The sequence below is a fragment of the Lepisma saccharinum genome, chromosome 10, assembly GCF_977018435.1.
Source record: "Lepisma saccharinum chromosome 10, izLepSacc3.1, whole genome shotgun sequence".
Classification (NCBI taxonomy): domain Eukaryota; kingdom Metazoa; phylum Arthropoda; class Insecta; order Zygentoma; family Lepismatidae; genus Lepisma; species Lepisma saccharinum.
In genome coordinates, this window is record NC_139238.1 from 20,160,094 (window position 1) to 20,178,696 (window position 18,603).

At 37.9% G+C, this 18,603-nt stretch overlaps 1 protein-coding gene across 1 annotated transcript in view; it reads left to right on the forward strand.

The window, feature by feature from the left end:
* Positions 1-17,188, forward strand: part of LOC145994242 (exosome complex component RRP43-like) — a 35,468-nt gene extending 18,280 nt beyond the window's left edge. The window contains exons 3-7 of the mRNA XM_083130344.1: positions 1,060-1,197; positions 4,445-4,739; positions 6,396-6,516; positions 12,563-12,666; positions 16,755-17,188. Coding sequence (XP_082986470.1) covers positions 1,060-1,197; positions 4,445-4,739; positions 6,396-6,516; positions 12,563-12,666; positions 16,755-16,864 — 768 coding nt within the window. The 3' untranslated portion in view covers positions 16,865-17,188. The remainder of the gene's footprint in view (positions 1-1,059; positions 1,198-4,444; positions 4,740-6,395; positions 6,517-12,562; positions 12,667-16,754) is intronic.
* Positions 17,189-18,603: the final 1,415 nt, after the last annotated feature.

The window sequence follows — 18,603 nt, forward strand, 5'->3', positions numbered from 1 at the left end:
AGTTTGTAAAGCTCTTAAAGATGAACGAATTTGTTTCTAGCATTATGAAAATACTGAAAAAGGCTCCTTCTAGAATACAGAAGTACGTAGAAATTACGAAAGTTCCACTACCACCCTCTCCCATCCTCACTAGAGGGGGTACATGGTTAAAAGCTGCAGTGTTTATTTGCAATCATTTCCATACAATATCGAAATTTTTAGATGCTTTGCCTAGTGATTCCTTAGCTTTTAAAAAAGCCAAGAAACTTGCACTTAAACAGGAATTACAAGATGAACTCTATATTGTACATGACTTTTCTTTCCTTACTACTGCAATCACAAAACTGGAGGATCAGTGTCCTGAAAAGGAAGAACAGTGGGCTGTTTTGATGGATGTTCAACGAGAGCTGCAAGGGGTCGGGAAAGAGAAGGTAGAACAAAGTTTAGCCAAAAACCCTGATGTTCAAGAAGTCGCAACAAGGATGTGGATTACCGGTTGAAAAGAAAATACGCACCACTTGTGTCTGTTGACGTTGAACGTTCTTTTTCAACTTACGAGTATCTGCTTAGTGACCTCAGATGTAGCCTCACTCAGAACATAGAAATTTTGAATGCAATCTATTTTAACAGTTTTCTAGATGACTAATTCTAAGCAAGTATGAAGAAGCATGTTTTCCTTTATGTCACTTTCTAATGTATCAGAGAATTTTCTTTGCTTAGTTATATTAAACGATTTAAAACCAGAGAATACTCTATATGTTTATCCAGACAAGTTGAATCATATATGTGTGCACTGCTCACAATAAATTTTACATCTGCAAATTAGCACCTATTTTAGCACCTTTTTTGTACAAAAATTGGCACCTTTTTTGCACCTTTATTGGCAAATTTTTGCACCTAAAATTCCTAGCTCTGGCAATTATTGAAATTACTGAACGATGTCATTTAAACTTGTTTAATATTTCTATACAGAATATAGTTTTTACATTTGAGATTTTTAAAAAAATAACATTTTACTAAGAGTGTCCAGAATTAATGCCACTACTGTATATATACATATGTTTTTTTATGATCCCTTAGGCTCATGAAGTAAGACCAGATGGAAGAGGATTAATGAAATTTAGATCGGTAGCAATTAATGTGAAATCAATTACCACAGCAGATGGTTCGGCTCTTGTGAAAATTGGGAATTCTACTGTATGTTGTGGTGTGAAGGCTGTAAGTACATACTTATTGTATTTATGATTTCGCATATATTCCTTTTTTATTTTTACTTATTAAATTATGCATGTTTTTCATAATCCTAGTGGCTAATGTCTATTTTTTATTATTTTTAAAATTTTACTTTGAGCTCCTGCATAGCCAAATGGTTAGCGCTTCCGTCTTTGTTGCAAGCAGTCCCCCTTTTTTTTCCTGGTGGGAACCCCACAAAATTTTTGCATTGACAGTGTCATGAGGACAATTGAGGAGCTACTTGAAATGAAGTAGCAGCAGGCTGCAGTCAGGAAATACAAGTATTTCAGGATCGAAATGTGGCCATCCCTGGGATAAACACACTGACACATTCCATGTCTTACCTAGGATTCAAGAGTAGGACCCAGAGCTTTGTAGTGTGTTGTGTTAACCCTAATGGTTGAGACTATGGATTTCTGATTCAATATTAGCACACCGGACAAAAAAGTAGACCCTCGAAGGAAGTCGTACGTAATAGTTGATTGGCCCTTCCTTGAAGTGAATGACAGCAGCAATTCGCCATGGCATGGACTCTACAAGTCTGTGGATATGGGTCCATAGACAAACCACTAAAGGAGACGTGTTAACTTAATGTTAAATTCTGTGGCTTTCGGCACTGGTGACGCTAGTGGTATCTAGCCAAGATTTCAAGGAACTACTTGTTTCTCAATGCTCACGCTAGATGGCAGGCCTCAGGTCTGACAAAGGGGGTTGAGGGGGAGGGGTGGGCTAGAGAGGTACTCCATTTTATTTCAAATTCAAAAGTGTTGTGTTGTTCTCCTATACAGCTTTTAAATAACTTACTGACTATAATCTTCCCTTCAATGCAGACATAAGAAGAAACTTCTTTGCAGGTGTAGATTACGATAACAAGTGTGCACTAAACAGTACACACTCATTGCAATTGCTTACGAGTTCCAAAACAAAGCAGACTCTGTGCAACATGCGTCACCAACCTTGTTGAACTGACGGAGCGAACCCGGCCGGGATGGTCATTTCAAATTCAAACTCGTGCGTTAACCCAGTGTTGCAATCTCTCCCCGCAGAAAATGAGCAAAGCACTGGATGGTAAATCCGTTAAATATCCATATCAAGTGCTACGTAATATAAGCTTTATATTATGTACAATCAGCAAATATCAATGATTGGAATGATGCGCCTCCTCGATGGTGTAGTGGTAATGTAATGAAGATGTGTTGGGTTTGATACCCGTTGGGAGCACGAAGTGTACATTTTTAGATTTGGCCATTGCTCGAAGTGAGAGGGATGCAGGGGGAATAGTATCCCCCCAGCTAGCAAAATTTTTGTAAAACATCCCCCAGTTCATTAAGATTTTGGTACACACAAAAGTATGGCGAACCAGGGGCAACAAAAATTCTGGCAAAGCCAGACCGGTTAGCAAGTATACCAGAGACCCAGGTTCGAGTCCTGGTCGAACCTGCATTTCCCACCAACTCCAATCTTCGAACAAACATCCTCTAGCTAACATTTTCTACTTTCGCTATTGGTGTCTGGTCGAGCTATCTATGGGATGTTCATATGTATTAAAATAGTGACAAATGGTGGATGCTTTGCGTAAATATTCCTATACAGGGTAAACCCCCCCCCCCACACACACACACATCGCTCTCCACTTCGAGCATACACACTTTCAGATCCCACTTTAACCTACAGGGCCAGTCTCGATTAGCCTATCTATGCATAAAGTGGGTTTAAACTCAAAACGTGGAACGGAAAAGACGCTTTGTTAATTATGATGCTCCATTTAACTAGGATCAGGGATTTTATATTGTGGTTGGAGTCACTGCCTGTTGCCTAGGCCTGCCATCTAGTTTAGAAAATTGAAACAGAAGGCAAAGATGAAGACAAATAGTTCCTCAAAATCTTCCATAGATGTCACTAGCATCGCAAAGCAGACGAAAGGAACAGAATACGTCATGATGTTTCACCCCCATTTATGGGTCACATTGAGTGCAAACCACTCGGTCATTAACTGGTCACGAAGTTCTCCAAGGTTGTATCTATTTCTCGGCTTGGTCCATTGTTCCAAGTGGTCCCACAGATTTTCAATAGAATTGAGATCTGGGGGACTTTCTGGCCAGGGAAGATGGGTTAGCTCCTCCGCATGCTTGTCGTATCACACAGTGACAGTTTTGGCCCTATGCACGTGACAGTCATCATCATGAAAAATTGGTGTGTCCACAGTTGGATTATTGGTGAGATGTTGGACAAACGTCGACACCTGTTCATCTAGAAATCAAATGTAGCCATGCTGGTTTAAGTGAATACTAACTTCAACCAAAGGACCCAATTCTGATAATGTAAAGCACCCCCAGAATGTAACCGAACCAACACCTGCTTGTACCACATCTTGGACACCGTCCTCATGGAAGGCTTATGAGGTTGGCGATGCACTCTATGTTGGGCATCATTACTGTAGAGGCAGATGACCCATTTTCAGTCATCTACTGTTCAGGTTTTGTGGTGTTTAGCACATTGCAGGCATGCTTTTTTGTGAGCATTGGTCTCTTCCGGGGTACTCTACTCCAGATGTCCATGGTGTAGAGTTCCCTTTGCAGTGTACATTCTGAAATTGAGGCATGTGGCCCATCATTGACAAGTTGCAGCAATTGTTGGCTTGTTGCAAAATGGTTGGTTGACACAAGACATGACACTCGTCGGCGGTCTCTGTTTGTGAGAACTTTTTTTTTTCTACCACTGTTCGCATGCCGGTTTCTTGTCGACTGCGGTTGCTTCCACTGCCTATAAACATGTTTCGCTGTAATGTGTGACACACCAGCTAATTCCACCACCTCCTGTACACTGTGTCCTTTTAAATGCCCAAATGCAATGATCCCTTTTTGCCACTCACTAATGTATTTCTTCAGACCAATCCTGCACACAGGAAACTCATGCTTGTCAGGAACCATGACTGCCACTGTGGGCCACGAACCTCATGATTCGCTTTTCAGCTGCAGCGAGTGCCACGCATAGTGGATACTGGCAGTGTGAACATATCCATTAAGTGTTCACCTAGAGGGGTCCATTCTTTTGTCCGATGGGCTTATGATGGTGTTTATTCCTGTAAGACTGTAGGCCCAGGTTTGATTAGCTCCTCATGAAAAGTGGATTTCAAAATTATAATTTTGCTTCATGTGTCCTTTTTTTTATGTAATTTCAAATTGATAGTAAAGAATGCTGCAGGTTTTGACACTGTTGTCTTTTATGACAGGAATTAGCAACTCCCAAACCAGAAGAACCCAATTTGGGATATGTCATTCCAAATGTTGACCTGACACCATTGTGCTCGTCAAAATTTAAGCCAGGACCACCCGGCGACCAAGCACAAGTTTCCAGTCAGTTCCTGGCGGATGTTCTCTCAAATTCAGGTTGCATTGATAACAAGGAACTGTGCATTGCACCTGATAAGTTGGCCTGGGTTTTGTACTGTGATATCATGTGTCTAGATTACGATGGAAGCATTTTGGATGCTAGTGTAATGGCACTTGTTGCAGCCTTAAAATCAGGTATGTGATTTTTTTAATATTTTTTTTAATTTTATTTTATCCATTTAACGCTCCACAAATATTTAATAATAAATGTGTATTGCACTTACTTTGGTTTTCCTTAGGGTGACCAACTCTCTTGTATTAGAGCTTTTTTTTTATCCTCCTGGCTCCTGTATTGACATTCTACAGGATGAGTCAAAAGTCAGGTTACATAGCAAGTTTTCCTTGTCTCGTTAATTGTCTGTGAATGGTTGGATGTCCAGTTTCCTGGTGCATGGATCGATCGCCGTGATCCCATTGAGTGGCCACCTCGGTCTCCGGACCAATAGATTTTGTCCTCTGGTGTCATTTAAAGGTGATCGTCTACTCAGTTAAGATTCAGAACATCCAGCATCCGAAGGAACACATTTTGCAATATGCAGACATGTTTATGCCGAACATTCTGCAAGAGGTTCTGGAGAACTGGAAATGTCGCATGCACAAATGCATTGATGTTCAGGGTGCACACATTGAAGACATACTATAAATCCCTATGTAATCTGACTTTTGACTCACCCTGTAGATTTACAACCAAGATCGTGAAATTTAACTCATTCAGAGTTCGGCAAGCCATACAAAACTTCAAGTCAACTGCAAGATCTTGCACGTTTGATCTTTGGTGGGCAGAAGTGATGTCATAGTGGACATAGTGGACAACTGCATATGGGTTAGGACTAAGAAACATGCAAACTTGTAAATTTTTATTCTCTATTTTGATTTTCATATTTAATATCCATTCTAGAAACATTTGCTGGGGTGGTGCCGCATTGCAAAAAATGAGCAAAATTTGTTGCAACTAAATCTCCCATAGATTCAATGACGAAAGTTGGAAATCTCTTTTAAATTCATGGCCGAAAGTTGGTCACCCAAATTTTTCTGGTTGTGTCAAAAAAAAAATACATGCGAAAAAATAGGCAGTAAATAATTAGACATCTAGGGTATGAAATATTCGCTTCTCTGCTTTGCTTATGATGGACATTTGAAACAAGTAATCATTAAGTAAATAAATAAATTAGAAGTTCATCTGAAATGTGTTATCCATTATGACTATGTTGAAGAAGTGTATGTTGAGGAATAAAAAGCTTGTTAGTTGTAGCAATGACACAAATGGGAATGATGATCTGCATTTTTTTTTTAAAAAAATGATGTGTGTTAGTGTTACTAACATAAGGAACCATATGAGGTAATTTATCGGTCCATAAATTTCATTCAAAAACAATTTTATTTGGTAATTACATATTTACAAAACATAAGGTGACTGACTATCTTGGTAGTACTTTTAGAATATTAAATTTTGAAGCACTAAAAATATTCAAATAAACTTGTTAGGTGTTCAAAGATTATTAGTGTACCGTGGGTTTATCTCCGAGACAGGCTTTTTATTTCCTTTAGTGTATTTGCAGGGAATTACCCAGAACTTTTCATCATGAAAGATATGAATGTACTATTAAAATTGGAAATTTTATTTTGTGTAATACATAAATGCAAGATTTTTATTCAGAATTATTACACTGAAACATCATTCTAAGTAACACTTTCGAACCCGAAATGTGCTTACGGTTTTGTACCAAAATTTTTACCTGTTGTCCACCACAAACAAGTCTCAACTCATAATGAATATGTTGTTTCTTTCAGTAACCTTACCTCGTGTTGAATATGATGCTGAAAAAGAAACCATTGAAGTTAATGATGAAGAAAGGAAGCCATTGAATGTACACAATATGCCAGTATCCACAACATTTGCAATATTTGATGAGTAAGTATTATAAACTAAAGTTTTGTCAGCCAGCATTAACATTATTTAAGTATATTTCATAAAAAATCAGTGAACGTTGCAAATTCTTTGGAAGTGTTCAAATTGTTTTTGTTGCTTTGAAATCTAATGTGCCAAGAATATGATTGCTATGTCTTGAATTTTCCTGGACAGTCCTGGAATGGTGTCATTTGTCCCAGTGTTCCGAAAGTTTCTTCGGGACACATTAATGTCCCGGAATATGGTGGGTAAGCAGATATGATTAACCCTTCAAGCCGGGAGTTAAATACCCATCAGCCGCTGCGAGAGGCGGTAATTTTAAATCACCAAAACAGCAATTTTCTCATAATGTCACAAAATTGAACATATCTTAAAAACCATTTGCTCAATTACAATGAAATTTTCAGGACTTGTAAACCAAACTTCACACTACACAAAAATGTATAAATAATGACATTTATGATATAATAACAAAAATAATAATAAAAATAAAATCTTACATGTTGCGCTTACAAAGTACTCCTTCTGTCTTGTGTTCTTGTTAGTTTAGAAGTCCAACGTTGTGTGGTTCAGTTTAAAACATGCTTTGAAACACAGTCCTACTTCACAATCTGAACACCAATAAATACTTTTCAACTATACCCATAAGCATAACAAGATATATTTCTTCCATGGTAACTGGTTGCCATTTGCGAATTCGTGAACGTGGTTTCAGTGTTCATGGTTGAATATAAATGTCGGCATATAAGTTAGTTTCTCTGACAATGAGTTCTACAACTTCTTTGTCAAATAATAACAAAAAGGCATCAAGGACATTATTGACTGCCTTTTGGGGACCGCACAATCCACAAAACGCAAGTTTATTTGCTTTGAAAGAGTCGTCAACTTCTTTCCAGTTCCAGGTTACATTCAATGACGCAACAGGTGAGGATGTAATGCCATCTAATTCGCTTTCACTATCACTGACAGCGGTGGCTCGTGACTTTTCAAAGATGCGTGCTACAACTGATGCTTTTTTTCATGTACTTATAATGACCGCGAACGTTAAGTGGTCGACTTTCGATCTCGCCATCGAAGTTACGGGTTGGAATCTCAGCCCGGGTATGGGTATTATTTGTGAATGCCCCTTCATTAATTTCATCATATCATCTCTCATCCTAATCGTCGCGATTAAACAAAATAGATAGAAAAGCGTCGCAAAAGAGTACATACATACAAAGTGCAGAATTGACAGTGAAAAATGTTTTGTTTTACTCATCAACAAAGAAAATAAAATAAGAAAGCTTCCATGCATTTACTCACCTATCGCCTGAAGGTTAATTCCATTCTTCTGTTCTTCCTTGAGCAAAATTTTTCTATCACCTCAGCGTTGAAGTCACTCATATTTGTCACCAGCCTCTTCTCAATTGATAGCATAGCAAGGGCAGTCAAGCGGTCCTGGGCCATTGTATTTCTTAGAAAAGACTTGATTCTTTTCAGATAAGAGAAGCATCGTTCAGATTCGGCAGTTGTCATCGGCGTTGTGGCTACAATTCTTAGTAAAATGGTAATTTGGGAAAATGTATTTTCCAAATTATTCTTTAGAATCACGTTCAAAAGAGGGATGGCTCCTTCTACAGAACGGAAGTCATCTCGTTCGTACAGTACGGACAGGAAAACAGAATAATGCATTTCGAATTTGACACCCACAAAGCCATGGTTCACTATCGTACAGTTTTCTATTAAATCGCCTTTTATATGTAGCGTTCTTACCTCCCTTTGCATTTTGCGATAGATCCAAATCTGGCAACGGCCGTCCTAGCGCTTTTATTTCCAACTTTTCTTCAAGTGTTCTTGAATAGAAAGGTCGCTGCAACAAAGAATCCACCGAATTCATGGTACACTAACACACACACACTCACTTTCACTTCTAACAACAACAAAAAGCTAATCCTTCACAACAATGACCAGTACTTCACGCGCCACGCGATTTTAACACAATGAACTGCGCGGAAAATTTTTGGGTCTGGAAGCCGTGGAAAAAAACGGTACTCTGAAGGTTTGTTTCTGGACGATTGAAGTGCTACATAAGCATAAGGAAATATATTTCTAGCATTTAAAAACAGATAATTTAGATAAAATATAAAATTAAAATTTCCTAAACATAAATTACATAGCAGAATCCACTTTCGGAAGCAAAAAAGGCACGGACTGTAGTTTCAGAGTTGCAATCTTTAAAACTTACCACCGAAATAGATAAAAGGCTAAGGGGTAGTGTCAATTCGCGTTCCAACTTTTTGCAGGTGCTGCTAATGTATATGACATGTTACAAACATTGCATAAGTCTACACTTATAATGAGAGAACGTTTGAAAGTGACATTAATAAACGTTGTTCTGACAGAGGCAATAGGTTGTCGTAGACTTTCTTCTTATCCTGAGATGGCACACTTACCGTGCTGAGTCTGCCTGTAGCACGCTAGCAGACGATTTTACTCGAGCCGAGACCCTATCCCCCGTACGAATCGAGGAGTGGGGGTGTACAGTATTCATTGCACGGAGGGATGAAAAAGGGGCGAAAACGTGCTGTTGAGATTCTAGCACGGTGAGGTATTCCTTCTAGCCCCAACAGCGCGAGGGAAATACGTGGCGCCGCTGTTAAATGTTGAGGCTCTTAACATGAGAAGATTCAATTCACTTTAGGGCTTCATTAAACTTCTTGCATTTGTGAGATTTGCTTTTTTCTTCTTTTCATTTTAACAAATTTAGCAACGTGCTATAGCACGGTAGCACGTATTAAGCAGCCGCCGCTGATCACTGACACTATCTACTTCCTGTTCTACATAGTTTACTTCACTTTCACTTGTAGATAGAAATGAAAAAATTGAACCTTCACTGTCACTTTCCTCTAAAAGCGCACAAATTTTGTCCGCTTCGATGCCCTTCACCCGCTTGTGCGACGCCATTTCTCAGCTTTTTTTTCGTGATAAAGTGATGCAATCTTACATAATTTCATGTAATTGGAAGGAAAACCAACCTATGGCAGCACATTGCAGTCTACTCTTGAGTTACAAGCATTTTCGTTCATGTGGGAAAACAACAGATGGCAGAATATGCATAATTTCGTCACTATTACACGGGACGTACACGTGTACGTCGAACCGCCTCTAGAAGCACTATGCGGGTCCGTACACGTGTACGTTGAACCGGCCTGAGGGGTTAAGACTACTTTCATGAATTTTACTATTTATTAATTACATTCCTATGCATGAATCTATTATGTAAGGTACAAAAAATTATTTTTCAGTCTTCAATTTTTATGACTTTGGTTGAAAAAATTTGTTTTTCAGGCTACAAGGTGTTTTCATTTTCCTCCATGTTCTTAGAAACCGCTTCTGAAATGCCTTACCATGTTTGGAAACCTACAGCATTTTCAGTGTTTTGTCTGTTCATAATGAGTATGGTGTACATACATACTACTATGTCCGGTCCAGTCTACCCTCCCCACCCCATCCTATTTCCCAGAAGCCTTTTAGTCAGCTGCATCCCAATGTTATATGCACAAAAACATTAAGCATATGTTGGAATTATCCAAGTTCTAATTGTGTATTTCTGCTATCATAATGTTTCACATACACTTTCTGTGTAAATCAAATTCTGTACATGTCCCCATACTGAGCACTAGCGTCGTCACCTTGTAATCAAGGGGTCCCGGGTTCGATACCCAGTGGAGGCACATAGTGGTTCGGATCCCACTTTAAACTGTAGGTCCAGTCCCAATTAGCCTTCCTGTGCATAAATTGGATTTAAAACAACAAATCAATCAATCATACCATGCTGCTTCTTTTCTGCACACAGGTCTGATAATGCTGTCAAGCAAGGTGTCCCGGGTTTGAATCTATGTGGAGCAACCCAGTCTATACATTGAATCTTATAAAAATGTACTGTATAACATTCAACCCAGAAACTTCAAATTACTAGGTGGTGGGCATAATCATTGAAGTATGGTTGTTTATACGTGAAACAATGTTGGGGCATGTATTGAAATTTAAAGGAAGACAGTAATCAGTTACATAGCAAAACCCCAGAGATTGTGAAGTAAATGCAGGCTTTGTATGTACAGGGTTGTATCCAAAAGTTTCAGGACTGGTGCTACCAACTGGTCAAAATCTCATCTCAAGCTTACTGGCTGCCATTTTTAAATTCATTATGGAAGTGTTGTTCTGAGGAGGGGCCAGCACTGCCTGCATTACTGCTTGCATCGTGTCAGTCATGTCAAACCAGGGGCCTATCAAGTTAATCTTCAGTTAGAGTAACAAGAAAGGTTAAGAGAGGAGCAAGCCAGGCAAGTCGAGTTGATTGGTCAAAAAGTGCCTCGTGAATAAGGAAGTGTGATGATACAAAAGCAAGTTCATTTGTCGCCAAAGTTTGGGTGATGTCTTTGCACGTTTTTCAACACAGTACTAGGTGGAATTGACAGTTTGTCTTGTTGGAGTTCATCTCCATCTTTGTGCACAATCCCTTCATGTCCCAGAAATGATGAGCATGCTCTGGGTTTGATTTTCACCTGTCTTGCCTTTTTGGTCTTGGTGAGTTTGGACTCACCCAGCTCTCAGCTCTCATTACTAGTGATAATCCTTCAGCAGTCAGAATCAGGGGCGATTCCTCCATGTAGGAAGTGAGGAAGTTTAATAATAATGCGCATTATAAAATTATGAGTGCAATGTATGTACAATTGACTAGGTTAGCTGCTGTCAAGAGTTGACTGGTGCCGCTCGTTCCAGCCCCAATGCCAAAGACGATGGACACGCACGCTTTGCTGTCCCGCCTGAGGAACCTCGCTGGTATCATTACAAACAGATGGGTGAGGAGTGGAAAAGGAGCAGGGGGAAGGTTGCCGTTTTAAAGCATCCAGCGAGGACGGATCGAGGGGTTCCTCAATCAGTGGTGCCAACCCCGTCAAAATGGTACTAACTCTAGCACAGTTTGATCTTCGTTGGCACCTAGCATCCTGCTTTTGGTATAATTGTAAAATCTAGCATAATCTGCAAACGCGAGTGTCTGGGAGATGGAAATTGAATTGAAAGGAATATGTTTTAAGGAAATATAAATAAAATTACGTCCAAATCTCATTTATACTTCACCAGCGCACTTATTAAAAAAACGGGAGTATGTATACAAAGCAAGCTTTTTTACAACCATGCCACGATCCATCCTCTATCTTTTCTTTATCCTGTCAATTTTGTTCGCGAGGAGATTTTATGGCAGAAAATCGATAGAAGGTTGGGAGTGAACAAACAGTATTCTCAAACCGTTACAAGTTCTATGCTGAACTCATTTCGTTTGTTGAGCCATTCTACACAATTTTGTGGAAGAATTAACAATCAACAATATCACGTAACTGTAGTGAATGATAAGTAACGCAAGTTCGAAAGTCGAAAAGTATATGCATAATTGAACTTAAAACTGCAGTTATCCGAAAAAAATTAATAATAAATCCTAGCACAATTTAGAAGCATTTTGCATAATTTCAGAGTTTAAGCAGTCAGTATATTGATCTTCTTGCATGGAATTTTACACACTGACTCATAAGAAATGCATCATTCTGCCAACAGCTGTCCAAATGGCAGTATCAGTCCTGAAAATTGGCCTCCCTGCTGGCACAGTGGTAGCGTCGTCGCCTTGTAATCAAGGGGTCCCTGGTTCGATACCTGGTGGAGGCACATAGTGGTTCGGATTCCACTTTAAACTGTAGGCCCAGTCCCGATTCGCCTTACTGTGCATAACACTAACTCAATCAATCAGTCCTGAAAATTCTGGATCATAGCTAGTTTGTTTATTTATGTTGATTTTAACTATATTTGTGATACAAACATTTTTAATACTTGAATAATGCTTTAACACAGAAGTATTTTGTATTCAAGAAACTAATTCTAACCATGTTTGTGCTACGAATATAAAGAAACTTTAGCCTTTCACAGGTGTATATTGATACTGTGAATTGTTAAAGAATAACTTGTGAGGAGTTAAAATTTATACACAAGATCTTTCCAAGTTGTATTTTCTTTTTAGTGAAATTCTTATTGCTGATCCTACACACGATGAAGAAAACCTTTCTACAGGGATTGTAACTATAGTAGTCAAAGGAGAGAAACTGTGTTCTGTGCACAAACCAGGTGAGTTGTTTTGTTTGTAAACGCTCCAAGTTCCCTACGTGGTGGATTGATTTAAATAGCTTGAAAAAATAATTTACAGAATAATGTACATAAGGATTTTGTAGGTATCAGAATTACTTTTCATGAAAGTACATTAATCTCGTAATCATTGCATGGTGTTTATTAGGCTCTAAGAAAGGAAACAAAATATATGTACAGATGGGGCGAAGCTCATAGGAAAGGAAATGTAAAATGTATACCGTAAACACCCTTAAATTTATCTTGATTTAAAATTCAGTAATTTTTATAGGCAAAAATAGTGTACATTTTGTGTAGAATAATATACAATATACATATTAAACAGTAAATAGTGTCATTATCATTAAACTGTAAATAAACATTACAACTGATATTTTGCAAACTATCATTAAAAAAATTGTCAAAATTCAGCTACAAAGACTAAAAAAATATTTTAAGTAACAATTATATAGTACATCCAGAATGTTACATTTTGAATAGAAGAAAAGTTACTGAAATTATTATACAAGGTGAGTCATAGGTCTCCATACAAATGGTGAAAACGGTGACTAATGTTTATTTTTCCTTTTGAGGCAGGTGAACCAATGAAAAATATGCCACTGATGAAGGAAGAACAGATTGACATCATTGGCTGGGAGTGGTACCACCTGTCATGTAGCACGTACATTCAATGCAACCTGCAGAACGCAGACAACCCATGACACCGTGGCCAAACTTATCAAGAAATTCAGAAGGACAGGTTCCGTCGCCAACGAAAGCAGGCCTGGAAGACCAAAGACAGCAACAGATGAATAGAGGGTAATGCAGGTGCCACTGTGTCATGGGTTATCGGAATTCTGTGGGTTGCATTGAATGTACGTGCTACATGGCTGGTGGTACCACTCCCAGCCAACAGAATTATGTCAATCCGTTCTTTCTTCGTTAGTAGCATCTCGTTTTTTATTGTTTCACCTGCCTGAAAAGGAAAAATAAACATTAGTCATAGTTTTCATCATTTGTATGGAGACTTACGTAGTTTCATTAACATGCTCAACAAACATTTACATAGTAAATTCACATATACCAGAAACAGAAAAATGTATATTTACAAATAATTTGTTAATTTGATCAAGCTGTTCAAATATTTTACAGGGTCATTTACCAGAAAAAGCCTTTCTGTAAACAACATATATCTATATGTATGGTGCCAGGAACCATACAAGCAATTTTAAGTGTACGTTTTTTTAAATTTAAAAAATCCTATTTAAATTAAAGAAATAATCAATTTTTTTTAAAATTAAAAATCATGATTATTATTATCCACCCTGTTTCCTTATTATGTGTGCTTGCAAAGAAGTCAAGTCCTGCAAATTCCTCTTTTATGTCTTCGTGAAGCAGAAGCACAAGGAATGCTGACATGTCATCAAGAGTTAAGAAGAGATATATTACAGTTTTCTCAGTAAGTGTAAAGCGGCAACTTGCAAACGAACCTTCAGAAATAAATGCAACCTTTCTTACCAGAGAGACTTCACAAGCTGCACGTGTTGCTTGCCACTTAGGTGTCTCGGACTGACCTATTTTCATGGGCACAGCCAGAATTATTTTTTTTGGCGGGGGGAGGCCATTGACAAAACTTGATTAGTAGAAATAATAATCACAACAACAATTATTATTACTGCTGGTTCTTTTTTTGTAATAGTAGCTAGTATAAACTACTAAAGTGTTATTCCGTTTTATTTTATTATTATTATTATATACTAAAAGCGGAGACTACTTATCGATCTACCAGATTAGTGTTCTTCCATTACATTCCATTATATTAACTTTTACACACATCTGCCAAAATAAGCTATAAAAGTTAGGGGGAAATTTTAATATTTTCATCTGAAAGCTGCCTAGTAAATACCACAGAAGATATTTTTTTTTCATTTTCACAACTGTGGTAACATGAACAAGTAAGAACTTTTTTTCTGAATAAAATGGTCTCTATTTTAAATCAGATGAGCATAATATCAGTAGCCAATTAAGTTGCCAACTTGCGATCTCGCCACCAAAGTTTGAATCTCAATCTGGGCATGGGTTGTGAGTGCCTCTTCTCCTTTATCAAATTCACCAAATCACCACTCATCCTCAGCATCATGGTTTGTCAAAAGTGGCAGAAAAGCAACGTAAAACAAATATAAACATTATGTGCACATTTTGCATAATTCCCAGGATATTTAGATTTTGCTAAACTGTCATGTGATATTTTAGTGAATCCCACCAGATAACAGGATTTCGGAAAAGTATCTGACGCTTTATAATACATCAGCATTGGCTCCACCCTAAATTTAACTAGTTACTGGAGTTTTGCTGTTTAATGTTCGTAGATTACATATACATAACGTATAGTTTGTTTTAAAATAAAATAAATTTCTGCCTTGGTCAGCATATTAAGTTTTTCATTTCATATGACATATATTAAAAGGTTGACAATCATGGTTAAAATCGTGCATTTGGGGCAATTGACTACCATGCCCGCTTGAGAAATATGTTGATTTTTTCTTTAATCTACATATTTCAATGGTTTATGTAATATAAAATTGGTTCCAGTGTGCAAATAACAGAGATATTTGATCCCAAAGAATGGCCTGTGTAAGTAAAAACCTGCCTGCCATCTCTTGAGTACTTTCGTCACTTTCTATTAATAAAAACCGGTTGAATGCACATTCAAATTGCTAAAGAATACATGCAAAAGATCACATCATCAAACATCACTCCTAATTGAACAAAAATGTCGAAATGTGCTATCAGCTCTTCTAACGATAATTTCACTTTTATTTTGGTTTTCTAAGTTTTCATTTCTTCGTGTTTGATTTACTTTATTTTGTAATACATTTATGAATCGGAAGGCTGCTGTTGCAGAATGTAGAGTTGGGTGCCATATTCACTTGTGCGAAGCCTTCATGCTAAGGTAACAGAAATACTTTACTTCACATTATAACACCATTAAGCCTTGTTTCCATGCAATGAAAAACTCTATATGCTGACCAAGGCAGAAATTTATTTTATTTTAAAATGTAAATTAAACGTTTACTTCACAATAATGCATTTTCGTGAGCTAAAAACAACTGAAAATGTTCATAAACAACATAATCTTCATGAAGGATGCAAAACATTTCACTTTCTCAAGACGTTAGAGAAGGTCGAGGATACTGTGCATTTTACAAGGGTTGATCAAATGAAAAGGTACAAACGACACTGTCGGTGTAAATGAATACTTTATTCAAAGTATCCTCCATAGGCCTGAGCACATTGATTCCATTGATGAACGAGCCGAATGATTCCTTTTCCCCAGAATTCCTTTGGCCATGACGCGACCCAGTCCTTCACAGCGTCCTTGAGTTCATCGTCCGAGGTGAAGCGCTTTCCTTTGAGATGCTTTTTCAGGGGACCAAACACATGGAAGTCACAGGGGGATAAGTCCGGACTGTAGGGCGGATGGTCTAGCTGCTCCCACTTGAACCTGGCCAGTTCTGCATGTGTGACCCTGGAGACGTGTGGACGTGCGTTATCATGGAGCAGAACCACACCCTCCGTGAGCAGCCCCGGTCGTTCGTCTTCCTCGTAAACGTTCACCATCCGGCGATGAATATCGGCCGGTTTAACACCTTCCGTTGTCAGAAAACGGATAACGCCTCGCTGCTCCTCAACAGTCGAATTTGCCGATGTTAACGCCATCCTGTCCGAACATGCACTGCCGTGTCACTTGGACGGCGCTCTGTATCGGAGCCTCTGCTCTCTCCTGCGCATGCACGTTCCCCTGCATGCTCTGATGCTGCGTGGCTACTCCAATCACACCCCTACATATCACGCTACGTTCTTCCATCGCGGCATCGGTATTATATAAACGATTCCGTTGTTATGACGTTTCGTACCTTTTCATTTGATCAACCCTTGTATATAACTTCCAGTTATTGCATTGCACAATCCTGGAATGCTTTTGGATCCAGAATCATCTCAGGCTTCTAATTATTTTGTATTATAAGTGATGTATGTATTTGTATGTGTAGGTATATGTTGATTTTGCATGTAATTTTTATTTCAATAAGGTGGAAGTCCTCTTTCTGAAGAACAACTTCAGGATTGCATTTCAAGGGCCAAAAATAGAGCTAGACTCGTCTGCGAAACAGTGGAGAAAGCTCTTCAAAATCCTGACTAGAAGTGGAAATAAAGAGTTTACTTGTTAAACCTGTACAGAGGAAGATGTCAGATATTTTCAGGATATGTTTTTTTTAAAAAAAGGGGGAGACCGAGACAAAATGTTAAGTATATTTAAGTTTGTATTTTTTTAAAATAGAAAACAAACAAAATGTGTTTCTTTGTTATTTCTGCATTGTTCCTACTCTTTCATACCTGTTTAGATTAAATAATAATTACTGGTGTCAAATATTTTGTTTATTAATTAGGTGGTGCTTATTTTTTATGTTACTGAAAAGCAATTCTGCAGTGTGTGTGTGTACAGTGGGACGTACAAGTATTAATCAAATTCTCCATGATATCTTCGTCACAACATGCACAACAGCAAGTAGTGCCGCGTCCTTTCTGTCATCTCTCGACCAGCCCTGATGATGATTCCGAAATGAAATCGAAAGCTTGGAAGAACTTCTAGTGTTTTTTATCGTGCTGTTTGTGTATTTTTTATTGTTTTTAAGAAATGTTGCTGGCACGTGATGTAAAAGTTTTTTACTGTCATATTTATTTTTCCTTCATTCATAACCTGTGTATTTGTCAAGACTGATTTATTGCGTATACTGGTACAGAAGTTGTCACCAGGTTGTTTGGCATTTATTTCAATTCTCGAAGCTGTCATTGTGTAAAACAAAGAGAATAAACATGATGGCAGACAATTTGCATGGTGATACTTATGCAAACCACTGTACATATAATATTCATTAGGAATGGGCTGATATGAGAAGTTTTGGCAATGCCTATATAAAATTGCAATGTTCCTGGAAGAAGCTCATTAATTAATGCATTGATTGGAATGGCTTTCCCTTGAAATAAAAACTGCATACAGTATTTACAAAATGAAGGCATTTCAAAAAATGCTTTTGTTCATAAAAATAACAGAATGGCAAAATTTTGCACTAAATTATGTACTGGCTATTTATAGAAATATTGAATCACTAAAATTATCAGTAATGTTACAGCCCATGCAAATAAATTACCAAATGATCCGTCCCATTCCTAATACGATTTGCAAAATGGGCCTGAGGTGACTCACATTGTCATTTGGAAATCCAAAGATCATTGAAATTCATTTAACCTTGAGTGCACAACAGCAAGTAACATTGCTTACGTCTTCAGTTACTGCACCCATCCCAAGGATTCAGTGGATTTGATACATGGTGGAGGCACATAGGGGTTCGGATCCCACTTTAAACTGTAGGCCCAGTCCCGATTAGCCTTACTGTGCATAAAGTAGACTTAAAACTCCAAATCAAACAAACCAAGGATCAGTGATGGTTTTCACACACCCTTAAGTCCCCAACAATTTTTCTCTGGCTCAATTTATGATAATTTTGGTGGTAAATTTACCCCCTTACACCCTCACCCTGTTCCAGATGAAAACTTTTTTTTTACCCTTCTGCTATAGGTACAGTTTGTAAATTGTTTTCATGTTACATGACTTTAGATGCTGTAAGATACATGCAGAATGTGCTTAATTCAGTATCTGTGTACCTGTTTATTTCCTTTGATTAAGGTAAGTTGATACTTAAGCACGTTTTGTGTGTACTTTAGTAAATTGTTCTAGTGAAAAAAGTGGTGACATGGGCAGTGAAGAATTTTAGTACATGCACTAAACCTAGACTATGAAACAGTGTCAGGTAAGTCTTATTTTTAAATAATAATAATAATACATATTTGAAATACCTTAATTTTACAAAAGTACAAATA